The sequence below is a fragment of the Pseudopipra pipra genome, chromosome 11 (genome assembly GCF_036250125.1).
Source record: "Pseudopipra pipra isolate bDixPip1 chromosome 11, bDixPip1.hap1, whole genome shotgun sequence".
Classification (NCBI taxonomy): domain Eukaryota; kingdom Metazoa; phylum Chordata; class Aves; order Passeriformes; family Pipridae; genus Pseudopipra; species Pseudopipra pipra.
The window spans coordinates 7,302,824-7,329,916 of record NC_087559.1 but is presented as its reverse complement, the minus strand read 5'-3'; the positions used below and the strand labels follow the sequence as shown (position 1 = coordinate 7,329,916).

Below are 27,093 nucleotides of genomic sequence, written 5' to 3'. Positions count from 1 at the left end.
AGCAGATTATAAATGGTATCAGGATTAGATTCCTGGTTCTTCAAGAACAAAGCTTTTAAATCACAGTTTTAAAAGTGCCATTTCAAAATGTGACTTTTGAGGTGGCACAACAAACAAAGCAGAGCAAGGCTTGGATCACTGCAGATCTTTGCATCACTTTGAGGAAAAAATTAAAGCTAGTACGGGATGATTTTTGTTGTTTTATAACCCCTTAACAAGCATTAATTCTATAGAAGTAATTTGTTTCATATGAAACTAGTAAGTTCTAAAATGACAGCTACTTTGAAAAACTAAGACCCTGCTTAGTTCAGATTCAGGTCCCATCTAGACTAAGCTATGGAAGCTGCGACTCATGCAGAGATGCACTGCCCTCAGTCTGATGTCTAGTAAGAAAAGCTCAATGCCTACTAAAAATAGGAAAATCTGTGAAAACACTTTTTATTGACAATGTTTAGCAAACAGCTTAGTTCACAAGCACTGTGTAGAAGCTTCATCCTTTATAAACCACAATTTCACAAATTACAAAGTTTGTGAATTAACATAAAGTCCCTGTCTGCACAGATCTGCAACTGTTTTCCCCTGAAGCATAAGCATAACAAGTATTTTTGTATGAAAATTCACAGAAGCACTAGAAAACTATTTTCAGCTCCACCTCCCTTACTGTTGGTTTCAATAGAACATGAAGATACTTGGACTTTCTTCAGTAGTATTGTCAGTCTTCATATTACATCTACTGCTTGGCCTCTGCTTCCATTTGAGTTTCTTGGGATTCTTCAGCTTCTGAAAGTTTTTCATCATCTAAAATTCAATATTACTGTTAGTCAAACATGCTTGGTCATATTTACAGACTATATTGCAGAGCTGTGTCCCACTTAAATATTTTGATTGCCTTGAATGTGTAGCTGACTATCTCATTATATAAAGTGCTATGTTCAAACAAACAAACAAAAAAATCCTTCAAAGTTTTTAAGGATGTTATTGCTGAAATATGGGGTAAATTTTATAGCATCAATTCAAACAAACAATATGAGAATGCTTCAAATCACATGCCTTCTCTTTGCCTACTAATGGTTTATTTATTTCAAACTGAAGCTGTGCCTTACACTGAAGTGCTACTTTCCTTCATAAAATCCTGAAAGCTGAAAGGTAATCTATATATTCATATGAAAATGCATTCTAAAGACTAATACTTAAGCAACTGTTAGTAACATATAATAACAATAACCTTCTGCTAAAGTTCACCTAGGATTAACAGTTCATTCTGCTTAAGAAGATCTAAATGGCCTTAGAGAATGAAAGTCTGCTCTTACAGCCATCTATGCATTTAATCAGGTCATGCTCAAAGGCTGTACCAATTGTTGTGTCTTCGAAAGACACGGCAAATATCCAGCAAATAATATTTAAAAACAATATTTCCACATTAGAGCATGAAAAGTTAGTGGTGTTGAAAACATTAATGATTTGTATGACAAAAATAACTAATTCCTGAATTTAGCTCTTGTGTATGACAGCTTTAGTCCCTCCTCTATCACAAACTCACTGTCTGAGTAGGTCAGTCATTTACTGTTCCTGTATTTCAATTTCTTTTTAGTAAAGCCTCAAATGATACCATGATGGCAGTGATATTTTCAAAACTATCAAAATAGGAATTACACAAATACGTTTGGAAATAAGCGCAAGAATAATTTTCTGTAAGAAATACTTTCTCTGTTTAAAAAAAAAACCACAAACAAACCAAAAAACAACTAACCTGAAATTGCTATTCTCCACCCCCACATTTTAAAGAATTCTGCTGCCTACAGATTAACCCAAAGCTAGTCAGGAAATGACACAGTGGGTAGCTTGTAGAAGAAAAGGCTCTGGACTACTACTGGGGAAAAAAATGCTGCCGATGCAAGAGGTCACCAACCTCAATTGCACAGAGCTATCCCACTGCTGGAAGCTGTGAATCCTTTTGATCCACTGAAACCCAACCCAGTTATATCTATTACCTAAGAACAACACTTACTCTCCAGGGTTTGCTGAAGTTCATGGATAGTGCTCAGGAGAACATGGAACTGTTTTCTTCTCAGCTCCAACTGGAATGATAAAATATGTATTGTAGGAAACAGAGAGCCAAACAACCAATAGCAGATTCCCCACTGTGTTCCTAATAAATTATTATATAACAATCTCTATGAAAGACCTACCTTATCTTCAACATTTTCTTTAATGTGAGAAAGATTTTGCAGTTCTTTTCCCAAAGCTTCCAGCTGCCTGAAAAGAAATTGCCACAGTTCTGTAAAATTGCCAAAGTTCTGTAAAATTCTTGCAGAACAGATTTGAACTAAGTAGAGGAAAAAGAAGAATTAAATAAACAGCATATATAAACAAAACATAACAAGTGAAACAATACAGAGGTAAGGCCACTTCACGTAAATGTTAAATTATTATGTTCTAAACTTGTAATTTCAGGATGCTTACAAAAAAACAGGCCTCCAAGCTGGAATACAGTTGTACACTGGGCATATGGACTGTAACAATCCAGTCCTGCTATAACATATTATTTACTTGACCATACAATGGAAGTTAAAGAAGCAGATTGATAGAATCATAGAATATCCTGAGTTGGAAGGGACCCACAAGGATCATCAAGTCCAACTCCTGCCCCTGCACAGGACAGCCACAACAATCCCACCATGTGCCTGAGTGCTGTTCAAACACTCCTTGAGTGCCCTGAGGAGCCTGTTCCAATGCCCTCTGGGTGAAAACCTTTCTGTTCTCACTTGAACTTACCATGGACCACCACAATAATTTTCGAGGCAAGCCAAAGACTATCAGGTACCCACCCCAGTGTACAGCACCTTTCAAATGAGGATGGAGCACCAACTCTTACATGCAAACCTCCTTCTACTTTTCCTCTGATGTCTACCATAATTTATGCTCCATGCAATGTGAACAAACTGTTGCTTTAAAGGTGAAGGGAATTCTGAGGCTGATCGTCTCTGATTTATCAGCAGACAGAGCCATAGAGGGGTCAGCAAGGAAATCAAACTTTTTTTTCTGAAGCACTGACAGCTGCTACCACTAAGCCTCGGTAGGGAACCACAAAAATGCCTCCAGTCCTAAGTACCTCACTGTGAATGGGAAAAAGGTCTGTTTTAGTGCTACCCGAGGGTGTTGTCTTTTTTTGAGCCAGTATGCTTTGTACCTCAAAGGGAATGCCTGAGAGAGGGTTGTGTTGGCATCATCCCTTTCTTTAATGGAAACTGGCTAACAGCTCATAGTCTCATACCGTGATTTTGTCAGTATTTAGTTTCTAGTTTCTGCAAGATTTCCATTTGGCCAAATCTCTCTGTTTACACCGTGCTGTCAGGTGTGAGCAGACTGCAAAAGGACATGCAATTTTTTTTCCTAGTAACATCCAAGCTACATCTGGAATCTTACTCCTTTTATTTTCTGCTCCAGAGAATTTTTGCCTAGCCTCCTCCTTTTCTAAGACTCAGTGTTATTTCTGGCCCTTCTGAACAGCCCTTCTAATACTGCATGTAATTACACTGTGGGCACTGTCGTTTAGTAGTTCAGCTCCTGTCACTTCCTGAATTGGCTCCTGTGCATTATTTGTGACTAAGCTCCAAACAGCTCCTTTTGTAGTGTATGACTAGCTGTTCCAAGAAACAGTCCCTTAAAAGCATAAAGAAAGTATTTTTCTGAACTTTGCCCTATTGTGCCATATAACCTGCAGGAGCTATAAATGTAGCTCTTGACATAAACCATGATGCTTCTCCTCACAAGAAGTTTCCTCAAGTGTTTTTAGTGATAGAGAGTTCCATGAAAAGTGTGACATTGTTCATGAGGCTTCCTCTATTCTGATTTAAGGGTGGCCTTTGGTTCATTGTATGATTTTCTGTATACTTCCCTACGTACTGCATTCTTACTAGCTGTAACTTACCACCATTTCAAGCTTTGCTTAAGAAACTTAAGCTTGGATGTGTTAAGCAAAATTAGAGCAGCCCCTCCAAACCTAAACAAGCTGGTGTCCTCCAAGATCAAAAAGTATCATTTATCATAGAATTGTAGAATGGTGTGTGTTGGAAGGGACTTTAAAGATCATCTCATTCCAACGCCCCTGCTGTGGGCAGGGACACTTCACTAGACCAGGTTGCTCAGAGCCCCATCCAACCTGGCCATGAACACTTCCAGGGACGGGGCATCCACAACTTCTCTGATTTAGTCCTCATTTATTTGTTTCCATTCTTAATTGACTTATTGGAAAAACTTCACTTTTGATAGTTCTTTATTAAGGCCTCACTTGATAAATTAGTCACATAATGACTAATGAAGTCAAGCCTCATGAGAACTGCCCGTAATAACTGAAGTTGTGGTAATGAAATCAAGGCACAGGAAAGAAATGTGTGAAATATTGTCAATGTCTTATAGCTATAAAAATGCTATTATTAGGGTAATAGTATAATCAAAACTCTTCCTTTTGGTATGAAAGGCCACAGAAAGTGAAAAGACAGCCTCCCTTGGCAATTTCACTGAAAGTGGGCAATAGGACAAGCACAAGCTGCACTTAAATGGGAACAGTAACCCCACTCTACACCTTTAATGAACTGAAGAAAGAGCAAACTCATAGATGCAGTAAGTCCTGGAATGTTTCTGTGGCTTGATAAAGTTACAAAGAGGTTCTCCCTACAGTTGCCCCAGAAGCACAGATAGCAATGCAAATTCAGAATGTGACAAGCTGCACTGTAAGTTACGTGCAAGACGAGTTGGACAACAGATAGGTCCAACCCACATGCCAGGGCAGGTTATGTTGAGGTACAACAAAGCAATTTATAACCAGGCATGCAGGAACAACTACTACAAGGAAAACACTAAAAAAAACCCCTAAGAGCTTTCTCCTGCATTCTCCCATTCCACCTTACTTGCTTGTGTGTTTTGCATTTTGAGTGACCACTGAATTCCTCGCTGGTGTTGCAGCACTTCCCACTATCTCTCTTTTCTGAGAAGCTCATCCCTGGTAAACTGACATCAGTTGTGCATTTACATCCAAGTTCACTTATTCACCTTAACAACGGGAAACTCTCAAAACTATTAGCAATGCTTGTGACAGGGAGAGATAGACGTTAATTAAAAAAGCTGATAAGGGCACAGAGACACGAGTTTTTCTTGTGTCAAAAGAAATGATATAAAAGCAATGAAAGGTCAAACTGAAACCAAGGTAATATCAAATCTGGTGACTTCTAACTTACTGGCTTCTTGTAATTTAATGTAGTTTTATACTTACTTCAATGTTTCATGTCTGTCTGGATGATGCTGTATGACTTTGGCCAATGCATCATATTCTGAAAGACATTTAAATAGTTGATCGAAATAATTCTGAAAATATTGATTCAAGAATCAAAACTCAGGTACCATAGAATGGCAGGCTCTTTCTCCTTCTTGAAAAACTGTTTTAACATTTCTCAAATCTATACATAATACCTTACAATTATAAAAAAGTACCTCCAAATATACATATATAAAAATGTATATGTTTTATACCATGCTATAACATTTCAAAGTAGATGATTATATCAAAAGATATTTTAAATAAACTACAGATGTGATTATAGACCATTATGTACTCATTCAAACTTACCTACTGATGGTGATTCATAAAGGATAAGGCCAGAAAACACGACCTTTAGATACCTCTGCACTGCTGCACACTTGGTCTTTTGTGTATGATTCATAAACATTGGATTTAGATACAATCTAATGTATATGTACAGAAAATGGTGCTAATGTTACACAGGAACATTTAAGATTTTTAGAAAAAGGTATAAAATGCTGCATGGATTTTTTTAATTTTTAGGATTTTTTAAAAAAATTATTACACTTAAGAACGATATTGTGGTTATTTAGGCAACTAACACATGCTTCTGGGATTTTTCTTAGGCCTGAAAACATCTCTCTGAACATTTCTTTCAGGTTTTCCTGATGTTGCATGTCACTGAGATCGCCTGGTTCAACCTTGACTACCTCATCCACCAAAACCTATCAGCAGAGGGTATGGAACCCATCAGCTTAAATACAGTATCCACATCCCTCCCACTTTCAAACATTTTGAATCTATTTTCCAATACAATGCATTTAAAAAGATAACAAAATAATGAAGCCCACCAGCCTAAATACAGACATTGCTCCTTACCCTGGCGATTTTTTCGAATCCTTTTTGCTTGCAGGATTTGTTTTTTGCATTCAGAAATCTTCTCATGGGCTGCAGCTATACTATTTTCTTTAAAAAAAAAGGATACACAGTTATATTGAACTCAAAAAATACATGTAAATAAGCTGTTCTGCTAAATTATAAAAGATAAAGAGCTGTTTGTGACACAGTGGCCTGTTAACTCCATCAGCTTCAAAACTACATTCATTATAATAGGTCAAAAAAGCTCTTGTTTTGTATGCATTTTATATACTGATAAGATGCTCACGGCACATGTATGAGTGCTATCTAGTAAAAAAAAAAAAAAACAAACGCAAAAAACCCCCCAAATCACTCATTGGATATATATATTTTGTTTAGCAGAACTGGCTCAAGCTCATTCATAAAAGAGAAACTGTCAAACAGAAACCAGTAAAATTTTCTCATATTTACCTATATCCTTATAGATTTTTTCATAATTTTCCATTTCTCTCAGGTTCATGTCATACACCAGAAGAGTTTTTCCCATCGAAAATTCACACTGTGATAAAGTACTCAGCATTCGTTGGTACTGGCTATAACTGAAAAAAGACAACATATTTATTCCCGAGAGTGTAAAAGTACAAAACTTTATGTAGCGTAAGTAACAGCTAAATAACAATTATTCAATAAATACCTTAAAGATTCAATGTATAATTTCTTGAAAGTACAGCTAGAAACATTGTACCCATTAATTCCACCATCATGTCCTTATCGGTGTAAAGTGAGTATTAAAGTAATGAGCAGTTTGATCTGGGGCTTATAAATTTCCCAGCTAGGGTTGGCCCTGTGACTGCCGAAATTAGTATTTTAATATTGCAGTGCTTCTCTGTACACACAATCGTAATATTGTGTCCTCTGGGAATTTATATCCAGTACTAATAGGGACCCCACAGCATGTTGTCACTCATCCCTTACTACTTTGACTTGTTTGGGTTTTGGTGGTTTTTTTTAAAAAAAAGAGAACCACAGCAGCAGAAATACCAGCAGTATTACTCCTCCCTTACAGAACAAACGCAGGACTGCCAACTAAAATATTCGAGTCATGATCCTGTTATAATAGCGGGACTCCCGGACGGATCATGCCGCGGCAGGGGAATCCTGAGGGCATTCGAGCGGTGCTGACAGATTTCATGATACAGCCCGCAGCCTTCAGTGATTTCTGACCCGTCTCTAGCCCTCATCTCCCAGCACAGTGCTCGGCGTTTGTCCTGGAAACACCACAGAGCCATAGGAAAAGCAGACGTACACATTTCAACACGGGTTTTTTCAAAATGGATCGAGCCCTGTTTTCCGCTGCAATGGAAGCCAAGCAGTTCCAAGACTTAAAAAAACAAAACAAAACAACAGAAAACAAATACCCTTCCTCTTGAGATCCGGAATTACACCACTTAATGAAACTCTTCACCAACAAATTGATCCGCCTGTCGTCGCCAGCTCCGTCGCCATCGATCAGCAGCCGCTTGCGGATAACTTCATCTGCGGAAAAACTCCTGTTAGATCCTCTCACGGCATGGCAGCCGCATCCCAGCGCCGCGCGCGGGGCTCTCCCGGCCCTTCAGGGAACGATTCCCGGGGCCAGAGCGGGCGGATCTGCTGAACCCGGGCGGGTGCGGGATCCAGGGAGCGGGGCCGGGATGGAGGCCCGTGTGCGGGGTGAGCGGCCCGGGCTGGGCTCGGGGCCCGCGGGCGGCTGCTCCCCCGGGGGGCGGGCGGGGAGCCCGGGCGGGGGTCGCGGCCGCGGGGCGGGAGGAAGGAGGGAGGATGGAGAGAGAGAGAGGGAGGGAGGGAGGTCTCACCGTCGGTCACGGCCCCCATGGCGGAGAGTGCCGGAGCCGGCGGGGCGGCGGCAGCAGCGAGTGAGGTCAGCTTCCCACAATGCAGCCGGCGAGAGCGGCGGCCATGGAGGGGGAGGCGGCGGCTGCTGGGGCCTGAGCCGGCGGGCGGCGGACGCGCGGCCCGGGGAGGGCGGGCGGGCGAGCCCCGCGCCCCGCGTGGAACCGGCCCCCTGGCGAGGGGCGGCCCCGCCAGGTGAGCGCCCGACGGGGGAGGGAAGCGGCGGTCCCGCAGCCAGGCTCCACCTCCCCGCCCCCGCCACCCGCACCGGCCCCGCCGCCCCCCGCCCGGCCGCCCCGCCATGCCCCCGGCACATGGTGCCGCGCCATCGAGGCCGCCGGGGTGGGGGGCGGCCCGGCCGCCCTTACGCCACGCTCCCGGCTTGGGGTGTCCTCCCTGGGGTGCCATCGCCCGTCCCGTCCTCCATGCACGGGGCTCTCGCCTGGCTGCGGCGGTGCCGTCCCACCTGCGCTGGTGGCGGTGATGCCACAGAGGTGCGGGAGCACGGTTCCACGGTGGTGCTCAGCGCTGTCGTGATGGCACAGGGGAGCAGGTGGATGGTCCCACCATGGTGCCCAGTGCCATGGACATGAGGGTGGTGGGACCCGCTGTGGTGGCTGTCTAGTCCCTGTGGCTGGAGGGAGCAGGAGTACGAGCCCCTCGGTGCTTGTTCCCTGGCGAGGATGTGCCCATGGTGCAGGTGTGAGGGAGCCGGGCTGGCCTCACTCGGCCACCCTTGGGCTCATCCCCACTCAGTGCTGGGAGGACAAGCAGCAGGGCGTGGGGCGCGCTAAAAAATCATAAAATCATATATTATTCTGATAGATGTGCTGGCGAGTTTGGCTGTCACCAGCAGATAGGAACAATAGTTATTTCCTCCTGTCCTGACAAAACTAAGGTGGCGCTGGCAAAAATGGCTTGAAAAGAGATATTGAGGTGTTACCATGTGTTGTTTTAAGGCTTTTGTCCACAGACTTGGGCACTTGGGCAGTGCTAAAGCTGGTAATGTTAGTATTGTATATATCATTGCATGTTAGACGTTTCCAGAGCTTGACACCTTCGTATTCCCTCTTCATTTTGGTTTGGACAGTTAAGTAGCTCATGGTCTTGTTTTGCTCAGCGCTTTTTATTGACAATCTTAGGGTCATGGGGGAAATCGGGGTGAGAAAAGAACAAAGTTAATGTGTCTTGTGATCTGTTCAGTTCCTGGTTTTGGAGATATGCGTGATTAAGAGGTGCTTTTTTGTTCTGGATAGTGGCATTTAACGGCTATTTAAGGATTTGTAGATTGTTTCAGTCAGTCCTTTGTCTTCAACAGGCAACTGGTAGGGTTCTTTGAAAGGTGCTACTGGGAAAGCATTACTAGGAGTGGTCATTAAAACTCTGCTTGAACTTTTAGGAATAGTTTCCAACATAGCAAACTTGGATAAGTGATTTCTGTTCTTGAAATTTTTATGAATTTTTATATGATTTATGTGTGATAGAATTTTATGTGAAAACCCAACTCTCTACCCAGTCATGCAAAGTTTGGGCCAAAGAATGGGCTGTGCATTCATTAGGTATGTAAGCACTATTAAAAATGCTCACTTTTATGAGCTTTGATTTTGTTGCCATTTAATATAGTTGGTTTGAACTAAAAACTGTTTTTCCTAAGGCTTTGGTCGCTGTGATGCAGCCCTAGTATTTTGACTAAGGCTGAGAAGAAGACCTTGCTGAACTTCTCTGTGCAAATTTTATGCACTTGCTGCCTCTTCCTCTTTACTCAGTGATTTCCTCTTGGAAGTCTTAAGCATCTTGAAGCATCCAGTTTTATCAAAACTTAATATTTTTCTTGCCCTTCTCTGAGCTCTTTCCATTTTCTGAGCCCTCTCTGTTTTTACTACAGAGAGAGGTTGGTCAGAACTGAAGGATGTTTTAGGTGAAAATCCACAGTGATTTATTTAATCATCTTAGAACTTCTGTGTTATATTCTGTCATTTAATCCAATACAATCTTTTCTCACTTTTTGTTCATCATTCCACTGTTGGTCAGATAGTCTTATTAAACTTTCCACAATGACAAATAGATAGTCTTTGAGTAATTAATTTAGAATACAGCAGTCCATGTGATTAGTTAATAGTATTTAATGACTTTTGTGCCATTCTTGTCTTCACATGTGTTACTAATTACAAGCTTCTATGAAATTCTCTGTTCTGGGTCTTAGGCTCATAAGAACAATTTTGAGAACAAAGCCATTATTTTTCTTTTTGAGACAGGGCTTTCAGGCATCATCGATGTTCATTAACTTTTCTCATTTTGAATGGGAAGTAGAACTTGGTAAATACATCATCAAGAATCTCACTGAGGCTATGTATTGATGCAATAGTTCTCTTTCCTGCTGTGTTTTGCCATATTAAATATCCATGAAATGTTTTTGCCTGGGAAGCCAGTTCCAGCTTGCTGGGTTTCTCTACGCATTTGAGAATTCACAATGTCTTTGGAGTATTTCTTTTGATTTGCTCCATTTCCAAGTAGAATTCCTTATCTTGTAAGTACAAAACAACTCTTGTTTCATGTGTATGGTGTGTTGCACTGGGCTGTATACAGTCATGTTTTTGCCATTAATTCAGTGTGATGTATGATGTAGATCTCTGGAGCAGGGTTGACCTACTCTTATTTATTTGTCCTTCACCAGTATTCTGTGCAGATTCTGTCAGCTACAGTCTTTTATATAATCCTTCAACTGACCAGCAGAAACACTGAGGAGCACTGGACCTTCCTTAAAGCATCAGTAGTGGAGATTCATGCAGTAGGAAAGAAATGTCTTGCACAGGGTATAGCACCTGACTCTGTGCCAGCTTTTTTGGAATAAGTACCTGTGTGTGCTTTCAACCAAGCTAAATGTGATGTCGTTTTCCCTCTTTCCTTGAATTCCTTTATGTGTGCCATATGGTAAGACCCTGAAGCAGCTTATACATAATAATTTGTTGCACATCTGTCCTTGTCAAAAGTGTTAAATGATCCTCTGTAATGTTTCCAGGTGACTCTGGATGCAAGAAATATAAACTAGGTAAGTTTAGTACTGCAAGATGTTACACGTGTGTAGAACTGGCTCTGATTTTTCATTAGCTTTTTTTTTTCCCCTGAAAATATGGCTTTTAAGTACACAGTTTGTTTTTTTTATTGAGGAAATCTGTTAAAGCTGAAGTTTTTCTTTCCTGAAAAACAATCTATGAGAGTCAAAGTTTAAAGTGACTTTATACCTCCTCCGTTTTTCTTTAACGGTGTGTATATATATTTTTTTTTCCCAACTGCAGAAAAAGTTAAAGGGGAAGAAGCTTTTTATAGTATTCCAGGCTATAATGAGCTCTGATTTTTAAGAGCTAAGAAAACAGCTTTAACTATTGAAGAGGTGGATTTAAAATATTTTTCCTAAGCCTCGCTAATAATTTATGAGGTGGTTTTAGATTCCAGGTTTTCTTCATGTTGAATAACTTCTAAATCAGACTGTTGTGTGGCCCTAAATCTTACAGAGATCTAAGTATAGTAGGTCAGAAACTACAAGGTATTTTTATCCAGTCCAACCTATATTCTTGTCAGAAAGCCATACCAAATTTATTTAGCGAGACCTATTTTCTGTAAGCCTGTGTTTAGCATTGCTTTTTACCACCATCCTTTATTTTTCTGTTGATTATATACCATGATTTTGTGCAAGACTGATGTTAAACTAACCTATCGGTGTCACCCTGGGGTTTTTTTGTTTTAAATTATGTTAATGCTTTATTTTCTTTGCAGCCTTCTTTAGCCTCAGCATTTACTGAAAACCAGCATCAGTCTTCCAAGAGCTTGTCATCTCGTTCTGTAAGAATTCTTAGACACTGGCTGTCTAATTCTGCAGATATTAAAATAGTCACTCTTGGCAGATAAACCTGAAATTTTTCAATCCAGTGATTGAGAGAAAAAAAAGTAGTGAGTTGGTTCTTAGCCTTGTAAAAGGCTTTCCTGACATGGACCCTTGTGTTTCTGCAGAGCCAGCACATTTTCATAGAATTACAACAGAATGAGAAGGGAGGGTGAAAATACTTGTGACTGTAATGACAATACCAATACTTTAAAAATGCATCATTTTATTATCTGAAGAATAATCAATTTTGCTGTCTACTGTCTGTGTTACCAAGATTGATTAAATGTACTGTTAATCCTGTCCTTTAAAAACCATGCTCTTATCAGATAATAACGTAACCAGAAGTTGTGGGCTACAGGACTGGTTATATTTGTTGTCTTTTACTTTGTAACTGAAAGAAACATGTAAAATTCCAGAATTTTTGACAGAAGCACTTTGCAAAATACAAGTCCTGGAAATATTTTGTTCATTAGAACGACATTTCATTACTACTTCTTTTCTCATGAAGGGAGACAAAAGCTTAACTTACTCATAAAAAACCCCCCAGTGCTGTGTGGTCCTTTTAAATAACTTCTTCCTAAGTAAAGGCTCTGTGCCTTAGTTAATCTCAATTATACAGGTGGCATTCTGGTATTGTCCTCTTTCAGATATCTTCACAGGAATTATGTAACAGCTTTCTACATTTCATCTCTGGATCCTAGTGAATATTTATGAAGCTTGAAGATCAATTATTGTACATTTTAAGATGATCTGTGACGAATTTATTAAAGCTTGTCAAACTCAAGCTGAAATTGGATGACACTGGAAAGACAGGTATTCAGTGAAGAAAACAGAGCATGCAGGTGCAGGGATGCAAAGGAAAGTGTGCCTTGTGTGTGTGCCAAAAGGGGCTCTAATTGAGGAGTGGAATTAGCAGAAGTGGTACAATGGGTCATTGGTCCCCTCTTCCCAGGCACTTGGTAGATTCCCACTTAGCAAGAAAGTCAAGGTGTTTTAACAGGTGCCTCGTGAAACTCAGTGGCATGAAACTACTGCAAGACAGATTAGCTGCTTAGAATTTTCTTTTAATCTAAAAATCATTAACACTGTAGACTTCAGCTGCCTGTGCGGTGCCTTCAAGATCCCACATGTTGCATTCTGTGATTTAAAGTGACTCAGGGAATTTTAGGGTGGCATTTCATGCTATTCTGTAATTCCGTTTCATGTATTTTGTAAGAAAGCAGACGTTTATTCTTCTGGAATTGTTTTTGGCAGGATTAGTCAGTTATCTAGTAGCCTCTTGGTTTGTTGGCAGGATATTTTCAGGGTGGCTTTATTTTATTTTTTTCTGATGAAAAAGAGCGTATTTTTATTTTTTTTACTTCCCCAGTCCTTCAGTTCATGGCTTTGGTAGTGATCAGTGTTGTGCCAGAATTTTCAGAGGAAGAGGTGGATGTTGGCTGAGGTTTTACTACTGACTTAGATGAAAATTTGTCTTTGCTGGCGTTGGGCCAAATGGTAAATGTTTGTATTTAACTGTGGTTTGAAACATTGGATGCACAATAAGAGAGTTGTGAATATCATATTTACTTGTATCATGTTTAAATAAATGTTAGTGCTACCAAAGAAATTTTGTACAATGATTACAAGGGAAAACAGGCATTTCCTCCTTTGAAAGAGCGGTGTTTTCTGAATCACGTGCCCAGATGCTTTGACTCGGCTAAGAAAGCTGAATCAGAGCTATTGCGCAGCTTCTGAGTCAGCTTTTCAAAGTTTAATAAAATGAGTTGGTTAAGTTTGTTTTCTTTCTTCCTTTTTTTTTTTTTTTTTAATTGTTTTAAAAGCAGTCCAAATCTGTAAAAGAAGACATAGAAATTTAATAAGACTTAGAGCTTGGCTGTGTCATGGACAGTAGTTTAAAGAAAGGCTTCTATCTCAGGAGATGAAGAAAGAGGGTATCAGGTCTCTATCGATAAACATCTGTTTCTCATTTTAAATTTGGTTTATATTTTGCTTTGGATTATTTTGTGGTTTGTTTTCTTGTAATAGAGAAACTCTGTCAGTGGGTAGTGTTTAAGCACAGCTACAATTTACAGTTCCCATAAAACATGATACACTGACACATGTTCTCTCCCCTGATTTCTGAGTGAGGTACAAGCCTGAGCAGTGAAATAGAAATAATTGGAGGCATGATTGCACACTTTTAGTGATGCCTGCTCAGGTTTAGGTTTTAGTATGTCATATGTTGCATCGAATATGGATGGCACTGGTTGAGCACTGGAATAGGCTCCCCAGGGAAATGGGGCTTTCAGACATGTGGGGATTCTTAGGCCTGTCCTGTGCAGGGCCAGGAGTTGGACTCAGTGATCTTTTGGGTCCCTTCCAAGTCAAGATGCTCTGTGATTCTATGAAAACGCTTTGTTTCTCACCACCATTATCCCACTGATAATGACTGGGAGCAGGGTAAAATCCCAAAGAAAAGTTATGACCTGCTTAGGAAGAAGGCACACTCTCCTCAGTTTCTTTTTCTTTTTCCAGGAGGCCAAGTGTTGCTTCTAAACTATTGTTTGAGTTGCTGTCAAAGCAGATGGTTTAAACAAATATTTCGATGATGAGAGGGGAACTTGGCATTTCCAGCAGAGGCTCTCGGATCCAGAAGGGGCAGGTTCAGGTTTTGGCATTTCCTTACCTGCCTCAAGTTTATTGTACCAAAGGGAAGGTTGGTCTGGCTGAGGCCAGCTGGGTCGTGATTCCGTGAGGGTGGAGGGGGCCAAATGATTTAGTATCTGCTCGTGTTTTGTTAAAATTATACCAGCCAGAGCAGCTTGAAGGAGATGATGAATCTGCACATTTTCTATGCAGTAGCTGAAGTAGGAACATGCTTAAATCCTGCCTCTATCCAGGGCTAAGCACCTTTCTCTAGGGAGCATTTTGGATTCATGCTCTCTTGAAATTAGGATCATAAGCCCTTTCTTTCAAAAAGGGAGCAAAGGTCAATCTTTGCTTTCAAAACCCAGGAGGTGGCGATGGTTCTGGTTCCCTTTTCGTCATTAGCAGAGCTGTTATCCGCTAGACTGCTCACCACACGTGTGGGAGACTTCAACCCAGCTATCCTCCTTCCTGAGGGGATTAATGCCCATAATTCTTTCCATCAGAGTGAATTTTGTAATCACCAGACTGTTGACTAGTATGCTGTGAGAAAGACAAACTGAACACAGCAGTGTAGCCCAACACAGGAGGTATTCGATGACTGAGGACTAAGGTGTTTAATGGAATAATTCATTAAAGCAAAACTAGTAATTTCAGAAGTGAAGAAGAACAATCAAGATAATTTTTGCGTTGCAGGTCAGGTTCTGTTCAAGATGTATGAGCACTTCCCTGGTGATTTCCATACTTTATTTGCAAGCAGGGATAGAATTTGAGTTTGGGAAGTATAAGAAACAGAAAAAACCAACCCCAAACAAGTTGTGGAATAAAGTGATCTGCTTTGTAAAAAAAAAAATGTTTTGGTGAGTTGCAAAAAGTAAATACATAAATTAATGTCAAACATTGGGAAAAAGGGGAATTAAACACAAAATACATTCTCTGTGAAGTGTGTGTATATACATATGTATTTATATATACATGTAAATTTTCAATTGAGGTATGAAAGTGGTTATATGTGTGCCCAAAACACTGAGCCCGAAGTGTTATTTCTCTTAATAGTAGTTACAAATATATGTAACAATGTATCTATTTTTATAATAGTGTTTTAACTAGGTTACAAGGTAACTTTTCTTATAATAATGGTTCAGTAAGGGTGACATAAACACCTTTCGTGGTGGCTTGTTGGGATTTGGGGGTTTTTTTGCAAAATGTTAGTGCAAAATGTTTGAAAACCAGAGTTCCTTTTGGTCCCCTGCCTTTCACTTTTATTTTAATAAAAATTTAAATTTTGATTATGGAAGGAGAGAACTGAACTAATAAAAGAGACAAGGCAGATAAATTGGATTTTATAACTTTGATGAATAAAGAGTGGCTTGTAGGAGGTGAGAGGAAAATAAAGACACTCTAATAATAACTGCAAGTATGCACCTGTGATTTTGTGGTTCACAGTAAATATTTTCACTTCGGTTTCATTCCAGTGTCACTTTGGCAGTTATGAGTTAGTGGTTTTTTGTTCATTTTTGAGATCTGCTTGTGGTTTTTGGTACATGTGTGTATTTATATATAAAGCTAGGATGGTGTGGAACAATAACATATCCTGAAATAAAACTATACGCATGTAGATTAAAATAAAACACACAGGATTTTTTTTAAAAAATGTCATTAGTTTGAAATTTAATTTTAAAAGTTCCTAAATGGCACTTTGCTTGAATTGGAATAGTGTGATAGTTACAGTCAGGTTTTCTGGTGGAGCTTTTTTTTCCTGTTGTTATGTGGAAGACTTGCACAAGCAACTGACTGTAATTGTAGTTCATGTCATCAAACAAATGGAAGGAAATAGCTCAAGAACTGTTGTTTTCAAATGTTTATATTAAAGAAATCTGTCCTGGTCTTGCAGGCTCTTGAAGGGATTTTGAACTTTACTTGTCCTGTCAAATATTGGTGTAGCCTTGTAATACAATGTAATACAGGTAATGGGTTTCCCAATGACTGGATTATTCTTATCAAATCTTGATTTGTAATTGCCTCTTCACAGAGTCTGTTCCTCATCATGTCTTTCTAGGACTGGCCTACTAAATTTGGCACGAGAGTTTCAACTCTAAGACAGCCATTTTGCAACCTACATTTTCTTCTTTCTGTTAATATCAGTGAGTGTAATTGCTGTTCTGTATCTTCTTTTGAGATGGATGCTATGAGAATGTGTTGCTCCCTTGAAGAGGCCTCTTAAAGTCACTTGGCAAGTAAAGTTGTCTTTAGATAAGCAGTTGTTCTCTGCTGGCTTCTGTGCAGGTGGTGTCTTTTAAGCAGCTGCAATACTGTCATGGCTTGGGGAAAAATAAGTAACGGGCAGCCCTAGCACAAGGCAGCTGCTGGGAGGTGTGGGTAGGGTACAGCACTGTGTGTAGTGGTTGAGATGTGTTACAGTAGTTCATGACAAAAGGTAATTCTTTTGGACAAAGCTACAGAAGTAGGAAAATATTACCTTAACTATGTGTCAGTGTAGTTAAAGGAATGATTTCTGCTAATCCAGCTGTCAGCAGGGCCCAGACTTGGCTACGCTCCATTATCCTTTTTGTTGAGAAAGGAGGAAGGAGTAATTGGAAATTCCATGATCTCTGATATCAAGTCAAAGATCTTCCCAGGAAAGTGTCTTCATCGAGAGGAATGTTGATATGTGATATAGTTGTCTGTTGTTATCAGAGAATTTAAATCTTAAGAGTAAAATTTGTGTTAGAAATAGAAATACTTCGAAAAGAGAAAATGTAGCTATTGAGGGTTTATGCACATAAATAAAATACTGGAGGATATGTGAAAAAAAACCCTTTGCTTTTATGTGGTCATAATTTTTGAGATTTACTTTGAAGTTTTCAGATCGATTTTTGACTTTTTATTTTTCTTGACATTTGATGACTATTTTTGTGTGTTTCTGGTTCTTCACAGCTCTTCTTTGTGCACCATCTCTGATATCAATGGGAAAGTGCATAGTTTTGCTGCAGGACAATGAGGCCAACCTCCTTTTTATATTTGTGCTCACAGCATAATAGTGATGTGTATTAAATCAGAAGCATGACTTGAATTTTTAAAGTGGTAGGAATATCATCTGTACTTTTGTTTGGTTTACTTATAAATAAAATCACTGCATAGGAAAGGAGTGCCTACTGTGTTCTAGCTGAGCTTCCTAAACTTTCTTAGACAAAAAAACTCTATATAAAAATATTAAAGATGCTGAATTTGTGAAAGTAACTCTCCTTGGTCTGGTTTAGTTCTGAAAGAAAGTATTAATTAGCTGTGCACATGGAGAACATCATTGAATGAAATTAGAAAAGAGGAAGTATGAAGATGCCAGTGCAGTTGCTTAAATATCTAAAAAACATGATGTATAAACAATGTGTGCCACAAGAATGCAATCCCTTAACTTAAACAAGAGGAGACTGAGAGGGTGAGTACAGGGATCTGTTGAAGGGCATTGTGTCAGGTGGGGAAAGGAACAGATCATGTTGCAGTGATGAAGACTGATCATGGACAAACACAGTTTTCTAGTGGAAGTATTGAAAGGTTGGAGTAATCACCATTGTAGGAACAGTGGTGCATCCATTGCCCCAGGTCTTTAAGAACAGGTTTGATTACCTGTATTGTTCCCACCAGGTCGTTTAATTATCATACCCTGGGGCTGAGGGATGGGCTGTCTGACCTTTGGTGGTTCCTTCCATCTCTCCTTTAGTTAACAGATCTGTAACTACACGTTGGACAGATTCTAATAGGATCAGAGCACATGATACGTGCTGAAACCTACTTTTCACTCCTGTAACCTGTTTATCAGTTCACTTTCAACTGAAATTTGTTGGATCTGTGATAGTTGTCAAGGAAAGGTGTTTTCAACAGGTTTGGGTTTTTGGGGGGAGTGCTTCTTGCATGTAGTCCTCTAGGACAATGCTATAATGACTCCCTGTCGTCCTTCTGTTTAAATATTCTTCTCTGCTGTAATGTTGCATTCAGGCCAGTTACAGAATTGTTATTCTGCTTGGAAAAACTAGGGGGATTCGTGAAGTTCCTTGTGGAGAAAAACATGCCCTGAGTGTGGATCAGAATGAGCAATTGTTCCAGCTGGCTGCATCCATGCACCAGGAGGAAACTGTTGATTTCAGTAACTACAGCTTGGCCTAAGGTTCATACGTAGCCGTGTTCAACAGCAAGCTTTGTAATCCCGTTTAATTTCATTTTATCTGTGAATATGTTTCCCCTTAGGAAAAATTAATTTCTTAGTGGAACTAGCAGTGAGAGGATGGATACTGTGAGACCTGGAGGTTGTGTATCTAATGCAACAACAAACGTGAGAAGAAATCTTGTGTTTTTATAATGCTTCATTACCAGTCTTCTTGTCCATGAGCAGCAGAGTAAAGAAACGAGAACTGATTTCTTCACAAGGCATTATTAGTCATAGCTAATAAATTATTTTAATAGCTAAAGAGTATGCTAATACTGTACTTACATGGCTGTGACTTCATATCTGCTTATGCTTTGCAGAGAAGGTAACTGCTACTGGGAATATTTTAAAATGCAAATTATTATATTCTCCAGGTAAATGATAACAAAAAATTCTTCCTTTTATTCAGTTAAAGAGTATCTAGCAGTTGGTTGATTAATGCATGAGTATTAGGTGCTTTATTAATAGCTATATAAGTAGTAGTTAGAAAAAGATATGATTTTTATATAGTATAATAAGCAGCTGTGAATTAATTATATAAATATGAGTCAAGTTTACAGTGTGTGAGAAGAGCTGTTGGCTCAGGTGGGCTTTTGTAGACATTTAAGACACTCGTATATTTGGGTCAGTATGAATATATTTCTTAAAATGAAAATGGTAAGGTTTTTAAATGAAATTTCATGCAACTAAAAAGACATTTTTCATCTTATTAATATCACTAATGTCATGAATGTTAAAGCCTTGTCAGCATTTTAACACAGGTAGTCTTTGAAATGTGACTGTTGCATCTTCAGCTAATGATGAGATTCTGTATTCAGTTTCTTAGCATGGCCCAGCATATTTCTCAGCAAACAAACTGAAACACAGGATATACTTGAAGAGCAGTATAGTGCTATTTTATATGTAGTTTTCCCACATGTTCAACTTGCACGTTTATAACAAAATTGAAGTTTTTGGAGAGAAGCAGGGAGACATGGGCCAGATGCTCGTTAGTCACGAGTTCATAACATTGCATGTTAAGAAGAGAAACCTAAATAATTTAATCTTTTAAGCTAGTAGTAACTTTCTAGAATGTGAGTTCCTGGGTTTTTTTGGCTGGAATTGACATTTCTCTCATTGCTGGACCATTTCTGTCCTTGTTCCCACCCTGTTCCATGTGAGCCGATGCGCTCTGACTCTAGATGGCAGTCACTGGTAGGCGAAGGGAACAGTCATTCTGGGATGGATGCTAGGCTTGAACCCTGCAAATCCCTGCACTGCTTGGCTTCTCTAGCTGGAATTTTTATGGTGTTGGACAGCAATAAAAGTGTCACCTCAGCTTTTTCCCCTTCTGAACTGTGACAGAAGAAGGGGGGGAAAAAATAAAAAAAATAAGAGAAAATGTTGCAGTGAAATATTCACAAAGAGAGCTTTAGTAATGCTGACAATACTGAAGAGATATCTTTTGTATCAGCATGATTCCTATCCTAGATTCACTGAAATAAATTTGTTTATAATGGAAGAAATACCAGTTTCCCACTAAATTCAGTTTCAATGAATAAAATAGATTGACTAAGGTTCAGCTAGGGATAATAAGAGTGGAGATATGTATGATTGTAATTTTATTTAATTGAATGGGGATTTTCTCACAGCCTCATGGGCAAGTGTTGAAGGAGAAACTGTTCTCATTTTGCTTAAGACCTTGTGCCTTCCCCCACCTTCCTGCCCCTCCATACTCCCTTTGCAGTGTCAATCCTCTCTCAATTTCCAAATCCTTCCCATCACAGGTAATTCCCTTCCTTCACAGGTATTATCAGTTTGTCTCTTGATTCTCCCCTCTGTCTCTTCTCTTTACAGTAGAACGAACTTTAAGTTTTTTCTCTCCCTTTCTTCGTACAGATGCTGTTTGCCTCCCTAACTCCTCACTACTGAACAGTCTGATGTAAAGTTGCTGTTAGAAAAGGCAGCAGCACTCAGGCAAATGAGCAACAGCTTCTCACCACTTGCTGTGCAAGGCTGATTGCTCTTCACCAAGTGAATGCTGCTTGATAAGAAAGCCATTGTTATCATAAATACAGTTCAAACCCAGGATTAATCTATACATGTTGTTGATCTCTGGTTTCAAACACAGTGCCAAATTACAGTCTTGTTTACCTATATGCAAATCCCAAGAAACTCTTTGGAAAGAGGTGGAGTAATTCTGGATTTACCGAGGTATACTTAAGATTATGTTTTGGCCTTCAGTTTTAATGGTAAGGAAATTGTTTACTGTTGTTTTGCGTGTTATATTAACTACCATCATTAGTAAAGGGACTCTGATCCTCTATCTGCTTTGCAGATATTCTGCAGGACATCTTTTGCACTGAAGAAGAGTAACTGAAAATCACAAGATCTTGATTTTTCCTTAATACAGTCCTAGCAACAAGCTTTTAATTTCTGAACATGCTAGTTTTAGTTGTGGAAAACTACTGATTTTAGAAAGGAAAAGTGCTTCAGTTGCAGAAGAATGAAAAAAACCCACAACCAACCAACCAACCAAAGCTTTAATTAGGTCTATATTTTTACATGTTTATGATGAAAAATATCATTGACGTTTCCAGAGCCGAGTTGTACAGCTCACAGTCAAGTGCATTTCCAGAGCCAGTTTGAGAAATGTGGACCATCGTTTGTGAGGGAAAGCTTTCTGGGGGTTAGCAGTAATTTAGTACAGATTTCTGTGTGAAGTTCATGTGCAAGATATACAAGATAGAGATAATTCTGGTATTATGTCAAGATTATATATTGGGATGACAGGTATCACAGTCCCTAATAGATTGCACAGGACAGAGATAATGAAGAGTGATGCTTTCTGTTCCCAAGCCTGCCTTGGGCCTGGTATGTAACTGTGGGCAAATCACTCCTCCTTCACGAATTTCTCTGTCTGTAAAAATGATGATAATGATATGGATTATTTTGTGTTTCATTTTGAGATCTAAAGGGAATACATAGAAATGAAGTGGTAGGAGCATAAAGAGAAAATACACGGTGGTAAAATAAGCATCCCCATTGCAGACAGCTTTGTTCTGGGAACTGATTATAAAATTATTGATTCTGCTGTTCTTTCCTGTTGAGGGTGTCACTATGTACTTGTTCACAGGATTGAAGGAAAAAAATTTTGCTGTTTCTTATGCTAGCCTATCTTTAGCTTCTCATTCAGAATTTACGATAAGGTTATTCTGCTTTTTCTTGCCCATTACCATCCCCATGAGGGACAGTTAAAGCTGTAGCTGGTGGAGGATAAGGACAGCAAAGGTCTGTCTGTCTTTCTTTTCTCTGTCTCCTCCCTTTCTATCTCTCTGTCTCTCTTTGGCCGTTGAAAATGTAGGTCATATTGCATCACCATAAAATGGAACAGTCAGAAAGGTGTTTGAAAAATGCTGACATCCTTAGCCCGGGGTGCATGCCAGTGTCCTTTGTTTACATTGAAAATAGTGGTGTACCTGTGTAAGAACCAGCATCTCTGTTAAGGTTAGTGGTATGGTACCTGAATTATGAGTCAGATTTTAAGATGACTTTCATCTGCCTACAGTAATTTAAAATTAGACAGATAAAATGCAGCCACTCAAAATAATGATATACACGAGGAGCTAATTTGAAATCCTTAATCTGCAATAACTGTGACAGTGTAGTTTGAATAATATTACCTTTAACAGTGAAGCTCAGTAATAAATTTTGCAAATCATATTAATCATGTACTCTCGATTGTCTTGATTAGCTGTGCCTTTCTGTTTTGAAAGCTATGTTTATATTATACATTTTTATATTGTTTTTTGTGTTACTGTTTTACCTCATGCACCCTTTTAAATGAACCAATCAGAATATTATTTATTTTAAAAATAGAAAATCTTGATGTCCAGTGTCTTACTGCTTACTGCCAGGCTTTTGTTGTTTGTGTTTCTGATGTAATACAAGTTGTGATTGGTATGAAATATTCCTATGGCATAAAATGCAGAACATATCTTTTTCTTCTCTGTAGATGTATATAAATACCATTTTTAAAGAAATGTATAAATATCATTTCAACTGTCCTTATTTATCTTAGTTTGCTGCAGTAAGCTAACATGTTTTATGGATTGAACTTTCAAATAGTGATGTAAATCATACTGCAAGCTGTAGGTATTTTGAAATATAAGACAAGATACTCGCTTATAGAAAATCTTTCATTATTTCTGAAACCAGGTATGATTTTTTACCTTTCTATTCTCTGCTCTGTGTGGTCGTACTTGAACTGTTGAAGTGCAATATGCAGAGGCTTCTTATGACTTTGTTCATCTTACTGCTAAAGAAGACTTCTAAGTTAAAAGAGAAATGATTGGAAGATAAAAATAAAATTAGTGATGGGATGATTTGTTGAGGAAGATAATGAAACCTGATCTTTTCCTGTTGTTATTAGACAAAGGAAAATTATAGTAGTCAAAGTTAAGACCCCTCAAGTGCACATTGCTGTGCGTAATTATTTTGCAATTTTTATCAATTTATTTATAATTATCCAAAAGGTGTTGTTTGTTTCTCCGTTGATTAAAATATATAGTAACTAAGGTATTAGTTATTTAAGTTTCACCCTTCTCATTAGCTATGAAGATAGCTATATGCATGTTGGAAATAGTTTCAGAATAACATGTACCATAATTATATTTTGAAGCAAATATTTTGTTCCATCTGTTTTTGCACAAATAATACTAAATATTTAGGTAATTCTGATAAATATTTCCTATTGGTATACATAGGAAATACATGAAATCTTGAGAAGCTGCAATTTTGTAACTGGTGTTTACAGAAGTTTTGTATCTAATCTCTGTTTGAAGCATGTAGCTGGTGGTTATTTTTCAGTCTGTGAAGATGTGAAGAACTGTATGTCCCGGAGGGACTAGGAGGGCCAATTATGCAATTATGTAATTGGGGGTCATCTTTGACCCCCTGAGATTCTGTAGTTGGTTGTCCTGAATCAGTCTCTGGCACAGACAAGATTAACCTGAGAACTGCTCTGATTTACCCTTGAGTTACCAGGTGGCCATAACAGCAGCCCCTGGCCTGCTGCTGCCCAGTCAGGTTCCCTCAACACACCCCTCCTGCACTCACTTTTCCGAGGGGCAGAATGAGACCTCATAAGGTTATCCCTGTACTTATGAAATGTCTAAATGAAACCCAGTACTGGGGCGATTATCCCTAATGTGTCCAAATATTTGTTTATATATATGTAGCCTTTGTATTTTATCTTAAATTTGGATATTTAGTAGATAACAAAAGAAAAATATGTTCCACAATGTAGGCACATTCTTTGGTGCATATTTCCAACAGATGGAAAGAAAAAGAGTTAAAGGAGTTTGGGTTGCTCTCAAAAGTTAGAGATGTCCTATGACACACATTTACGTTTTCTTTTATTTTGATGAGTTGCAATTACAATTTTTGTGTAAATGTGTTTCTCTTTAAATGCTTATACACTAATAATAATTAGTTACTGTAACTGTGCCTATATTGTATGCTTCTGTGTTGATACACTTTTGACTGGGGTATAGCTTTTGCTCTGCCAGGCTGTGGTTTCCTGTCTTGCATATCAGTAACTCCTCGAAGTGTTAAATAGCAGTTGCAACCAAGTGTCTTTGATAGTCAGGCAAGGGAAGTGGCCTAATGCTTCACTGGTTTGGAAATGCCGGCCTTCTTCCATTTTCTTGGATTGCTTCTTCGGCTGTTTTTGTCATCTTTCCACCTTTCAGCTAGATCTCTGTTTTCCAAGGTACCGAGGGTACCTTATGGAGAGAGAGCTCCTTCTGGCTTGTTCTCAATCATCCCATCCCTTCCTTGCATTACACTCTGCTGACAGTTGTGGTTGTAATTGACCTGCTGTAAATTCTCAACAAGAATCATTCCTGTTCTTTGCCACCCATTATCCAGAGAAAGAGTTCTCTTTAAAGGGTCGTTAAGCTGTCACTTTACTCTTTTGAAACTTACTCTTTTAACTTCCTTCAAACTCGGCTGCAGATATAATCCCTACAGCAAAATTCACAGGTGGTGACATAGTATGCTCTGATCTCTCAGATATATAGGAATAACATTTTTGCTGATCCTTCCTTCACCCTCGGCCGAGCCATTTCTTGTACTTACCTGTTATCACCCTGTTCCCGGATTTTTATGTCTTTGGAGACATCTTCTATTTTATAGTTTTTGTTTTCATTTTTGCATGAAGCATCAGAACTCACCATTTTGTAACAAATAACACATCAGGATAAACGAAAGAGTGTTTTGCATGCAGAGCTCTCATATTCCCTAAAGAAATTGGGGTAGAGATGGAGGAATGAGTTACTTCCACTGCAGGGAGGTCATAGGCTTGAAGGGACTGGAACTTTAATGCCAGACATTGAATGATCTTCTCAGAAGGGGATGGTCCATATGAATTCAGTCTCCTGTCCGAAACTAAAAAAGGACAAAAAGGATTTTTGACAAACACTGCATTGCATTTTCCCAGTCAGCAGCAGCAAGAGTTGAAGAGAAAGTTTTATACTGTAGTATTTGGTAAGATTTGTATGTGTAACAAGGAAATACAATGTTTTCTGAGACTTCTACTAGAGTAGAAATTTGTTAATGATCATTTTTATTAAGCACAAAGCAGAAGAGTGACTGCAGAGGAGAGAGAAAAAATAATACTGGACTTGCTCTCTTGTCCATTAATGACACAAAAAAAATTGGATTTTATGAAGTAACTAGAAAATAATTAATCTAAGATATGCTTCTTAGGATCAGGTATGCCACTGAGCAGAGTCAATCTTAGTAAATACATCTGTAAGTGATCTCAGTCAAGGTACTGTCAGCTGCTAAGCTGCAGTTTAAAGGAAAAGGGGAAAAAAAAGTGTTTATCCTCAGTGCATAAAAAAGACTTTAAAGACATGAATTCAGTTTGCAGACAGCTTTCCAGAGGAGCAGCAGAAGCTGGGAAAAGCACAGTTCTGCCCCCAGACTGAGACAGAGCCCTACAGCCCATGGGACGGCTTGGGTGCCCTCTTGGACTGCATTCCTCTTGTCTCGACTTTAGTCCAGAGCAGTCTGGACTTGTGTCCTTGGAGGGGAAAAAAGTAGTTTTCTCTGAAGTGTTATCTGTCCCCAGTGCTAGGTTGGCTTATTTATATGGATCTTCATGGCTTTTTAGTGGTGAAAAAGAAAATCACCAGTTTAATTTCAAAGCACTTATAAAAATCAATTAATTGATCTTAATATTTTTTAACAGGGCTTTGGTTTAGCTTTAACCAGTTAGGCTAAACCAAAGCAAACCACCCTTAAGTTTAGTTTATACAGGCAACAAGTTTATAAGCATTGAATGAAAGGATCTCAAAAACCTGAGCTTGTGATGGTAAAAGTTCCTTTTGTGGGAAGGCCTCAGTGTGTACATGTCTCTATTTTTTGTTAAATTCTTCATCAGTGGTACAGTGATAGTCACTGATGATGATTACGTGAGGGATCGTTTTTAGCTGCCCGCGTTCTGTGGCACGGGGGTAAAAATGTCCACGGCTGTGTCCTGAGAGCCCCTGTTGTTGGAGTCGTCCTGCATTCTAGAAAAATCCTCTGTAGGAAATCCAGCACTGTCGTGTTTCCTGCTTGTGATACAGACACGTGTGCTTGGGAATCTGGTCAGTAATAGTCGATGTAAGTGCAGTAACTGGGCTGAAGATTGAGGTTTCATCCAATGCATACCTTTCTGGTAATGTCAGGCTGCCATTTAAAGAGCTGCTCTCTACAGAAGAGACCATAACAGCTCCCTACTTACCTTTCAATTTGAAACCCATTGCAGAAAATATATTTGTAGAATTGATAAAATGCTTCATATTAGTTTTTAAATAGATACAATTATAGTTAGGAAATGCAGTTAAAGTTTCAAATGCCTTATTGCTGTACTCTTTTTCTTTACTTTCAGAATTAATCAGGTACAAGTTAGGAAAAGCTTCCAAAATCTGAACAGATGAAGATCAATTGATAAGTCAACCCAGCGATTCACCATACTTTCAAGGTACTGTGACATGCTTACCCAAATATTTTCCTTAAGCATAAGATTCTCGTGCTTTAGCTGTGAGAAGTGTGGAGAACAGGGTATTAGCAGGGTTGCAAAGCAAGTCTGAAGTGTTACCAGTTGCAGAGGGGAGACTTTTTAAATGCAGATGTTTAATGTGTGTTTCAGTGGGAAATAAAGTGACCTGACAATCAACCTAGAGGGAGTTCAGTGCATGTGACAGCCAAACTTAAAAAGATAAAACTAACTTGGATTGTATCTTTCAGTCAATTAGGTGAATTGATTTGTAAAAGTAAGTTGTGGCAGACAGGGAATAT

The 27,093-nt window shown here is 39.0% G+C and overlaps 2 protein-coding genes across 6 annotated transcripts in view; one reads left to right on the top strand and one right to left on the bottom strand.

The window, feature by feature from the left end:
* Window positions 1-422: 422 nt before the first annotated feature.
* THOC7 (THO complex subunit 7) lies at window positions 423-8,147 on the bottom strand. The gene is made up of 8 exons (XM_064667306.1): window positions 8,014-8,147; window positions 7,576-7,693; window positions 6,629-6,756; window positions 6,179-6,265; window positions 5,273-5,330; window positions 2,190-2,256; window positions 2,009-2,078; window positions 423-798 (listed from the first exon to the last, which is right to left on the bottom strand). The coding sequence occupies exons 1-8, from the start codon at window positions 8,030-8,032 to the stop codon at window positions 731-733; spliced, it is 615 nt and encodes a 204-aa protein (XP_064523376.1). The 5' UTR covers window positions 8,033-8,147; the 3' UTR covers window positions 423-730.
* Window positions 7,764-27,093, top strand: part of ATXN7 (ataxin 7) — an 83,439-nt gene continuing 64,109 nt past the window's right edge. For 3 of the 5 annotated variants that reach the window (XM_064667300.1, XM_064667301.1, XM_064667296.1), the window contains exons 1-2: window positions 8,118-8,245; window positions 26,684-26,776. The gene's annotated coding sequence lies outside the window, so the exon portion shown is untranslated. Of the gene's footprint in view, window positions 7,871-8,117; window positions 8,246-8,618; window positions 8,751-26,683; window positions 26,777-27,093 lie in introns of those variants that run through there. The other 2 variants (XM_064667299.1, XM_064667297.1) reach the window with 2 other exon arrangements.